The 9,558-nt window shown below is 35.1% G+C and overlaps 2 protein-coding genes and 1 long non-coding RNA gene across 3 annotated transcripts; 2 read left to right on the top strand and 1 right to left on the bottom strand.

Moving 5' to 3' along the window:
• The first annotated feature begins 342 nt into the window (after positions 1–342).
• On the top strand, positions 343–3,031 carry LOC105119592 (uridine 5'-monophosphate synthase-like). Its single transcript, XM_011017745.1, has 6 exons — positions 343–1,184; positions 1,300–1,383; positions 1,975–2,057; positions 2,147–2,234; positions 2,326–2,580; positions 2,777–3,031. The coding sequence occupies exons 1-6, from the start codon at positions 396–398 to the stop codon at positions 2,903–2,905; spliced, it is 1,428 nt and encodes a 475-aa protein (XP_011016047.1). The 5' UTR covers positions 343–395; the 3' UTR covers positions 2,906–3,031.
• A 590-nt stretch (positions 3,032–3,621) lies between these two features.
• LOC105119591 (E3 ubiquitin-protein ligase SINAT5-like) lies at positions 3,622–7,896 on the bottom strand. Its single transcript, XM_011017744.1, has 5 exons — positions 7,629–7,896; positions 6,647–6,720; positions 5,308–5,532; positions 4,767–5,153; positions 3,622–4,231 (listed from the first exon to the last, which is right to left on the bottom strand). The coding sequence occupies exons 3-5, from the start codon at positions 5,515–5,517 to the stop codon at positions 3,911–3,913; spliced, it is 918 nt and encodes a 305-aa protein (XP_011016046.1). The 5' UTR covers positions 5,518–5,532; positions 6,647–6,720; positions 7,629–7,896; the 3' UTR covers positions 3,622–3,910.
• Positions 4,238–4,685, top strand: LOC105119590 (uncharacterized). Its single transcript, XR_841155.1, has 2 exons — positions 4,238–4,417; positions 4,614–4,685. It is a non-coding gene; the product is annotated as an uncharacterized LOC105119590 (long non-coding RNA).
• Positions 7,897–9,558: the final 1,662 nt, after the last annotated feature.

The following is a 9,558-nucleotide window of genomic DNA, read 5'->3' as shown; positions in this document are numbered from 1 at the left end:
GTCTCTCGTATTATTTATATACACTTATTTAAAACCCAGCAAAAAATTACCTCTAACCTCAGGCAGAAAAGGTGCTGTGACCCTTATTGCTAATTTCCTAAAAAAGAAATTGATGTCCATAACAATTACTACGATTATAAAAGGAAAAAGAAAAATAAAAATAAAAAACAAATATTGTGATAAATAATTACTCGTCATAAAAAAATAGCACTCATCATAAAAATATCTAATTAAATAAACAACTTGGGGAGCAACACGTAAAAAGAAAAAAGAAAAGGGACGACAATAACTTTCATTCCTTCCATAAACCCTTCCGTTTCCACTGAGCACTGACACTTGCTCTCTCCTTCCCTCGCTTCTCTCGGCGCAACTACTGTTATCGCCACCACCGCAAAATGTCCTCCATGGAATCCCTAATTCTCCAACTCCACGAGATCTCGGCAGTCAAATTTGGCTCCTTCAAGCTCAAATCCGGTATAACCTCTCCAATCTACATCGACCTCCGCCTCATAATTTCATACCCCTCCCTCCTCCGCCACATTTCCCAAACCCTGATCACCTCCATCCCTGCCACTACCACTTTCGACCTCATATGCGGCGTCCCCTACACCGCTCTCCCAATCGCCACCACCGTATCAGTCTCGAACGACATCCCCATGGTAATGCGCAGGAAAGAAGTGAAAGATTACGGTACCTCTAAGTCTATCGAGGGAAATTTCCAAAAGGACCAGACTTGTTTGATAGTTGAAGATTTGGTTACGAGTGGGACTTCTGTTCTTGAAACGGCTTTGCCGTTGATGGCTGCGGGGTTGAAGGTGACGGATGCAGTGGTTTTGATTGACAGGGAACAAGGAGGGAGGGAGAATTTGGAGGAGAATGGGATTAAGTTGCATTCGATTATTAAGTTGAGTGAGATGGTTAGGGTTTTGAGGGAGAAGGGGAAATTGGAGGAGGAAGTGGAGAAGGGGGTTTTGAAGTTCTTGGAGGAGAATAGGAAGGTTAGTGTTGTTAAAGGGGTGGATAAGAGTGTTAGGGTTAAGGTTTCAGGGTTTGAGGAAAGGGCGAAATTAGCAAAGAATGAGATGGGGAAGAGGTTGTTTGAGGTTATGGTTAAAAAGGAGAGTAATCTGTGTGTTGCAGCTGATGTTGGTACTGCTAAGGAATTGCTTGAGCTTGCTGAAAAAGTGAGTGTATTGGTATTGGGTTGGTTGGGGATGATTGGAGTGCTATGTTTGTTTGTTTTTGTTTGGCTGACATGGTTTTCTATATATTTTATTTTATTTTATTTTTTGAGTGTAGGTTGGACCCGAGATATGTTTGTTGAAAACCCATGTCGATATTTTGCCTGATTTCAATCCTGATTTTGGTGCAAAACTTCGTGCGGTATGTCTCTAAACTTGGTATTTTGAAGTTTGCTGCTTTGATGAGGTTTTTGTGGTGTTATAATAAAAGTTATTTGCATGGAGTTTTAGTTCTTCAGATTCTCTGGAAGCATGAAAATTCTGCTACATTATGTTTTTCCAGTTGATGATATGTCAATGCTAACCTTTGACCACCAATTATCATTTTGGATGGTGCAAAATGATAATTACATGTTATGAAGCGGGAGCTGTAAATTTCATTATGTTTTCCACTGATAACTTAGCCAAGGGGCAGTTTGAATTGACTTGTTTTATGACTGTTCTTGATATGTTTGGTAATTATGAGAATGAATCTTCTGAAGTTGTTGATGATCTGTAAATACCAGAGTACAAAATTAGCATATACAAACGTTCTTAATTTTTTGAATGCTTGTGGAATTTGGTTTGGTTGGTAATTAGGTTGAAGAAGTATTGATAACATGACTAAATTTTTGTTAGATGTCTTGGCAGCCGAATGGTATTTTCCTCATCATTTTTCTACTATTCCCGTTTTCTTCTAGGTGCAAATTAGTTGTTATTTCCTCGTAGCTCATTGTGCTTTTGCATCCTGTAGATTGCAGATAAGTACAACTTTTTAATTTTTGAAGATCGTAAGTTTGCTGACATCGGTAACACGGTGACCATGCAGTATGAAGGGTGAGCATCAGTGTTATGTGACTTTTCTGGTTTCCTTTCTGCTGGTATCTTTACAGTAGTCTGAGATTTCTTTGCTCTGTTATTTGCAGTGGTATCTTCCATATATTGGATTGGGCTGATATAGTTAATTGTCACATTATTTCTGGTCCTGGAATTGTTGACGGGTTGAAATTGAAGGTATGCCTCACACAACTTTTATCTGGGGAATCATATTACTGAATTAGTCCTGGCAGTATCTAACTTTTGCTTACTCTTGGACTCTATTTAGGGTTTGCCTCGTGGGAGGGGCCTCTTGCTGCTTGCAGAAATGAGTTCAGCCGGCAACTTTGCCAAGGGAGATTACACTGCTGCAGCAGTAAAAATTGCTGAAGAACATTCTGATTTTGTGATTGGCTTCATCTCGGTAAACCCAGCCTCATGGCCAGGTGCACCAGTAAATCCAGCATTTATTCAGGCAACACCTGGAGTTCAAATGGTCACTGGTGGCGATGCGCTTGGCCAGCAGTATAACACACCATATTCTGTACGTTCAAATGACTGTTTCACTGTTTTTTGTTTCCTTCATAAATTGCTGGATTGGTGCATTTTCATTATGTCTATTTCGTTGGCATGCATTAGTGAAGTATGTAATATGTTAGCTTTATTGAAACTTGCTATGAACTCTTACTGAAAGGGGAATTATTATGGCTCTGATAGTAGTGGGATAAATGATGTTTCAGGTCATCTTCGATAGGGGCAGTGACATCATAATCGTGGGACGTGGGATTATAAAGGCAGCAGATCCTGCAGAGGCAGCTCGTGAATACCGTCTTCAAGGATGGGATGCATACCTGGAAAAATGCACATGAGATTGCATTTAGGTTGACTTCCTTGGTTTATATTGTTTTTATGTGGTTTTTGCTGATGAACAGATCAGCCCAAGTTTTGATTGAATTTTGCCAGTGTTTTATTACCAGAATGTTTGGGATTTCGAAGTGTTTTTTTATTTAGAAATATATCAAAATAATATTTTTTTTATTTTTAAAAAATTATTTTTGACATTAATATATTAAAATAATTAAATATATATAAAATAAATGTAAACTAAAAAAATTAAAATTTCATGAAATGTGGCTCAGTCTTTCTCAACTGCGCCGATATTTCCAATGAAAAGGTTTTAAGCCCTTTCTGGATTTTGTACGTCAAGAGGGATAAAAAAAGGCAATGCTATTAAGCTACCATCACGCAGGACATTGTTTTGAGAGAGATGCAGCTTTTGTACACATGAATGCTTGCGCTGCCTCTATCCCAGCACCATATCCCCACTTGTCTTCAGGTTGGCAAATTCAGTTTTAGCTGATCTGACCATGGTACTAAAACAGTGTTCACAGCACCAGATGTTGAATAAGCTTCACAAATATTTCTATCTAATAAGAGACTGGAGACCACAGTATCCTACCATGCTCCCTCATGAGAGAGAACTTGAGCAAAACAGCTCCAGCCATTCTGCAAGTATCGGGCATGCCTAGACACTCTTTTCACATGGCCAATGACTATTAATGAGTTTTCAAGAAGTCGGTGTTAATTAAAATGCCGCCAAAGTTCTTGGATCTACTAGCAATGCAATCATTCATTAATTGTCCGTGCGAGCAATGTGGCACATCTAAATCTACATAGATAAATATTATAACTGCAGGGACAAGAGTCGTGCCTCCCACTCATGTATTGATGGCTAGACAAGCAAAGAGGGTTTGCCTCCTACAATTCAAAACAATACATAAGCAGAAGATCATGGGACTACTACAAGAAGAAACCAGTCACTAGGTGTGAAGGTTAACTGAAATTGAAAGTTGTGACAGAAATTGGATATCCTGTCACTGTTCTTTCCAAATTCGACCAGTCACCCTAAGCTTCAATTCCTTCCTATCTCCACCAGAGAAGAAAAGGGCCATGTTGCGTTGAATGATCAGACCATCAAAACTGTCTCGAACCTTGCGGTGGCTGTCCCTTATGCTCCTTGGTACCCCTTGCCATATCATCTTCCTCCCACCACCACCAACTTCAAGACTGTAACTATAGTTCTTTGCCTCATTGTCATCCCCCATAAACCGTAGGAATGCTATGTAGACAGGGGCCATCCCAAGCTGGAATGCTTCAAAATGTAGACAAAAATACTGACCAAAGCAGCTAAAGACCTAAAAATCAGGGGAGAAAATAGTGAGCAATCTTTTATATGTCCAAAAGCAAGTTTCTGCAATTGAATCAAACAACAAAAGTTCAACCCAACAATAACCTAGAATGCCACGTCAAACTTTGATGACAGGTCCCTTTTAACTACTACAAAAAGAACATTTTTGTTCACAAGGATCGCTAATTGAAAGGTGTCCAATTTTCACAAATATGGTACTGTGCAGATGATTGTATCCACACACATTCTACATATAAATACGAAAACCCTTCTTTGCTAAGGATTAAGGAAAGGACAAAAAACAGAATAGAAACAAGGATAAAGCAAAACAATACCGTCAGCATCCATGATACATTTTCAACACGTGGACGAGGATTGTTTATTGACAGATGTCCAATTTTCACAAATATGGCATTTAAAGGGAACTATGCAGATAATTGTACCCACACACATTCAACATATAACTAAGAAAACCCTTCTTTGCTAAGGATTAAGGAAAGGACAAAAACCAGAATAGAAACAAGAATAAAGCAAAACAATACCGTCAGCATCCATGTTGCATTCTCAACTTCGTGTGGATTTGATTTGACATATCTGTGATTGAAAGTACTGCCATTATGCATGTCAACTTTGTGATCGTCTTTCAAATGGGCCACCAGATAAGGAATATCACCAATAACTGTGCATTCTGATCCAGCATATGGGCAGTTATATGGTCTAAAAACACATTGGGATTCATGTTTTAGCTTGCTGTAATAAGGGTATATGCCTATGCACCCAAAACTCTGATATTTACATGGAAGTTCAAGAGATGCAGCAACTTTCTCTAGTGCAAGACATCTAATGTTGCCGAGTTCGTGCCTGCAAGTGGGGCATCGGTTTTGAACCCTGGGCTTGCAACCAGAACATAATGTGTGACCATTTGAACACTGCAACAAAAGAGAACACCAATCAGATGACCAACATGCAAGCTGGACTTCTTAACCGGAGGGGGGATATCAAAAGGTAGAAGCCTAATAAGAATTCCGCAGGAATAGAATTTCATAAGGTTATCAAGAATGGGGGGAAAGGCATAAAACAAACCTGGTGAATTGGAGGATACATGGCATTTAAGCACACAGGACACTCCAGTAATTCACGAACACTGCTAGACACAGTCACGTTAGGTTTTAGAGCTGTCTGAGCAGGATCATTTACACTTTCACCAATATCTGTCAAGTCTTCATTTTGAGGAGGATCAATAACCTCAGGTTTATTTCGGATGTCATCAAAAAACAGATTGCTTGATGCCATGGTAGTATGGTCAACCTATGAGAAAAAACAAACAAGAAGTCAGTTTCCAACTCCATAAATGCTAACATAATTAATTATACTCAAGCAAAAATGACATACATGAAAAGAAGGAGACAAGTTTGACGTATATGTTGTCAATAAATCAATCAAGTCAAAATGGCAAATTCAACAAGGAGGATTTTCTCTAAAAAAAAGAGAAGAAAAAAAAACTTCCCCTGACTCCCAAAGCAGACACGCCAGAAGAAAAACACAAAAATGAGGAACCTTATTACATCAGTATGTTAAACATATCACAGTGATGCAAAGTGGGAAAAAATCTATTATTTATGTGGATGCAACCACAGTTAGCTTTTGTATGTCTATTTTAAAAGATATTTGATAAGGGATTCCAGAATCTGACAAAAACTTTCATTTATGAAAGATACTCAGGACTGTTATTAATTTACAGGCTTCTACTTACAGATCAACATATAACAATTTACTCAATTTCATGACAATAATGTCCCAACAACAATACCATAGGTGGATAATTTAAAAGCATTTTCCTTGCAAAATTAAAAGCATTTTCATTTTCCCCGTGTCCAGTTTAGTTCATAACTTAAAAGGTGGATAGTTTAAGGAATATGGTAAAATTTATATTTCAACGAATCCCACGCTCAGATATGGAAGACACACAAAGTTAACTGTATTTAAAAACAGATCAAGAGCAGCAGCTTGTAGACCCTAAAAGGAAGGTTTGTTACTTTAATTATCCCAACTAAGAAGTCCAATTCATGCATTAACTTTCCAAGACAAACAAGAGAAAGAACGAAAAGCAATTAAGAAAACAGCAAGGAAAAGTAATTGGCCCGCATTGGCAGAACCAACAAGTTTCATGAAGAAACAGACAGCTTAGTGTGATACCAGTTAGCAATCTCATATGCTATTATGATCAGTCATTTATTTTTGTTAAGTCTAGGTCAAATCTAAATACATATCAAGCACATATTAGAAGATATTCTACCAGCCATAACAACGTCAGTGTTCATGTTGAAGTAAATTAATGTCACTGAAAAAATATATAAAAAAACAACTGGCTTTTAACAGGAACTAGCATACACTGCCACTGACAAGAAACTCTTAGTCTTACCACCAAATCTTGTTCTGTCCTTTATCTCCTTCACTTAATCCTTTCAGTGTATTGACAATTTATGGCTCCTCGATCTATCAAAATCATTAAATAAAAAGTTAGGAATAGAAGGCAACAATATGTACCACAATTAACACAGGAAAAACGAGCAATTCATGACAGGTGATGAGCAAGACAAATTATAAAGATCAATCAGTTCACTCACTCAAAGCAACCAAGTGAGGCCCTATATAAAGATCACAGAGATGGCAACATAGCTCCCAAAAACAAGGCTCATAACCTAACCAGTCATCATATGATTCATCCACTCATGTGAATCTAAAGAAACGCCCTTATAGACCATAAAGAGCATGGAATTGAAGATGTGCAACACAAATTACTCAGTTACTCTCACCTTCCCAGATTAAGGAATTTATTCCCCGTAACCTAACTAGTCATCATATATAAAACACGAATGCATGCATTTCAAAAAAGCAACATCAGGTTTGCACACCGGAATTACCACATTACAATCATTACCACAGTGTGACACCATAAGTTCCTAATCGCGCTCCCAGCATTACACACCGGACAAAAAAAAATCACCACAGCAAGACCATTTCCAGTAAAAACTTTGCCAAGTAGAGAACTATAAAAGGAGACTGAAAAATAATATCCACTCAAGCAAAAACTGTACTTGACATGAGAGATAACGGTATACATTTCCTCAAGACTACATCATAACCACTAAGTAGATCAAATAAAACAAAAGGAAGAATCATCAAATGCCAAAAAAAAACGAAAAAAAAACACACACACATGCAAATCTAAAGGACAAAAATAGATCTAGAATATTCCAAAAAGAGATTCGACATCAAAAAAGAAGCAGACTTTATGACTCCAAATACTACAAGAACCAAATCAATCAACAAAAAATCAAAACCCAGATAGGAAATCTAATAACATGCTCAACAACTAGATTAACTTGCAAAAAAGCAGTTACCTTGGCACAGTTTGGTTGCAATCGAAACCCCACTAAAGAGACCATTCAAGATCCGAGTAGCCCTTTAAAAGAGATCCAGAGATAAGGGAGGAGGGAACCCTCTATTGAAAGATAAAAGGCAATAAATGCACGGAATGCGCCTAAATATACAGAGATGGAAATGAAGAGAGAATTTTCAAATTAAAGCCGGTGAGAGAGGGGAGCGTGTAGAGAGGGAGAGAGACAAGGGGTAAGGAGAGAGAAATTTCTCGAGAAAATACAAAAAGGAAAGGTTAAGTTTGTGGGTCCTTTACACCTGAGTGTTGTCTCTTTCTTGCGTTTTATGGTCGTGACTCTCTAAAATTATAGAAAATTGGTGAACTTTAAAAGTGGAACTTATATTATATTTTTATGAAAATATAGAATATAAATTAATATAGTTTGAATTCAAATTGTGAGGAGACAGTGCTAGAATTTTTTAAAAATAATAAAAAATATTTAAAAAAACACATAAGTTATTAAATTAATATGATTTATTAATTGATTTTACAATAAGATAAAGATTTAATAACACAAAATCTTATTTTTAAGTTTTTTTATTGCTGGGTAGATTTTTCATAAGCTATTGATGCATGAAAAATTTATTAGGGAGTTATTTGAATAAATACAAAATTATTAAATCCAGTATGAGGCATGGGTTTATAAAGTAACTTGAATGAATTTAAAATAATATTTTTTAAAATTAAAAAATAATAATTGTTAATAAAAAAAATTAAAATTCTAATCATAGTTGATCTATTGTATCAATTTAGTTATATTAGATAAACTTGGCCTTTAAATTTCAAACATAAACTAAGTTAAAAACAAGATTTGCGTGTCATCAGTTTAATCTATCATATAAATAAAGTTTAACAGTAGTAATGTAAACATAGATTGAAGTGGTATAAAAAAATTATAGCATTTATAATAATAATAATAATAATTTACGATTTTAATTGGTCGATTAAATTAGAGCACGTGTTGCACTACACGAAGCATGGTATGGTCGAGTAATATTTGCAAACGAAACAGAAAATAAAAGGTAATTTTTTTTTCATGGATGGGACATTACTAGATTCGATTTATTAGGAGAGAATAGTAATCCCTGTGAACGTTTTTAATATAAGTTAAAGACTTAGAATTATGGAAGTTATTTTTTATTTCATAGTTTTACATTTCATAAACATTTACTATAACTGAAAAGGTTACAAAGGGAACTGAATAGGATGAGATGGTCTAGTTTGGACTTTGAAGTCCTGCGGTCTGTCGGGATCGAAAGTGTGGTAGTTTTTTAATAAAAAACATGTATGTTTTTTTAGAAGGTGCGGTTTGTATTTGAAAAAATTATGTATTAAAAAAAAAAAATTACAACTCCCATTCAAATATATAATTGATTTAACATTGTGACATGATGATTGTTTTTAATGTTTAATTTTCATTATTTAAATATTTTTTTCATTTCAGAATCCGGTAAAATTTAAAATTTATATATTTTGTAAATATTTTTAAACACAATAATAAAAAATATTATAATATCAAATATATCTACCTCAAATGCCTTTTTTATTGTCTTTAATTTTTATTTCTTTAGTTTTTTTTATCAAGATATTTATTTTTTTCTTGAATAGTTTGATATTAAGACCTAGATATGTTATATGCTAAGAGTTTATTTGTTTTTGTATTTTAAACATATTATTTTAATATAGTTATTTTTCTAGTTATTGTTTTTTAAAATGTTTTCACTTAAAAATATATTGAAATAATTTTTTTTAAAAAAATTATTTTTGAAATCAGCACTATATTAAAATAATATATTTTTATTTCAATATATTATTTCAATACCCAACAAGTTGTAAACTAGAAAAATAAACCTGCCTAATACACAACATAGACCTCTGACTAATTATAGTTT

The sequence above is a fragment of the Populus euphratica genome, unplaced genomic scaffold (assembly GCF_000495115.2).
Source record: "Populus euphratica unplaced genomic scaffold, PopEup_1.0 scaffold3178.1, whole genome shotgun sequence".
Taxonomy (NCBI): Eukaryota; Viridiplantae; Streptophyta; class Magnoliopsida; order Malpighiales; family Salicaceae; genus Populus; species Populus euphratica.
This window is presented reverse-complemented; position numbering and strand designations above follow the sequence as displayed.

Bases quoted from the DNA above. Each gene is read 5' to 3' on its own strand.
- LOC105119591 (XM_011017744.1), bottom strand. From the start codon at position 5,517: ATGGCATCAAGCAATCTGTTTTTTGATGACATCCGAAATAAACCTGAG. The intron at 5,154-5,307 runs GTTTGTTTTATG...CTTTTGTTGCAG, and splicing joins TGTATCCTCCAATTCACCAG to TGTTCAAATGGTCACACATT. The intron at 4,232-4,766 runs GTATTGTTTTGC...CCTGATTTTTAG, and splicing joins ATGCAACATGGATGCTGACG to GTCTTTAGCTGCTTTGGTCA.
- LOC105119592 (XM_011017745.1), top strand. From the start codon at position 396: ATGTCCTCCATGGAATCCCTAATTCTCCAACTCCACGAGATCTCGGCA. The intron at 1,185-1,299 runs GTGAGTGTATTG...TTTTGAGTGTAG, and splicing joins TGCTTGAGCTTGCTGAAAAA to GTTGGACCCGAGATATGTTT. The intron at 1,384-1,974 runs GTATGTCTCTAA...TGCATCCTGTAG, and splicing joins TTGGTGCAAAACTTCGTGCG to ATTGCAGATAAGTACAACTT.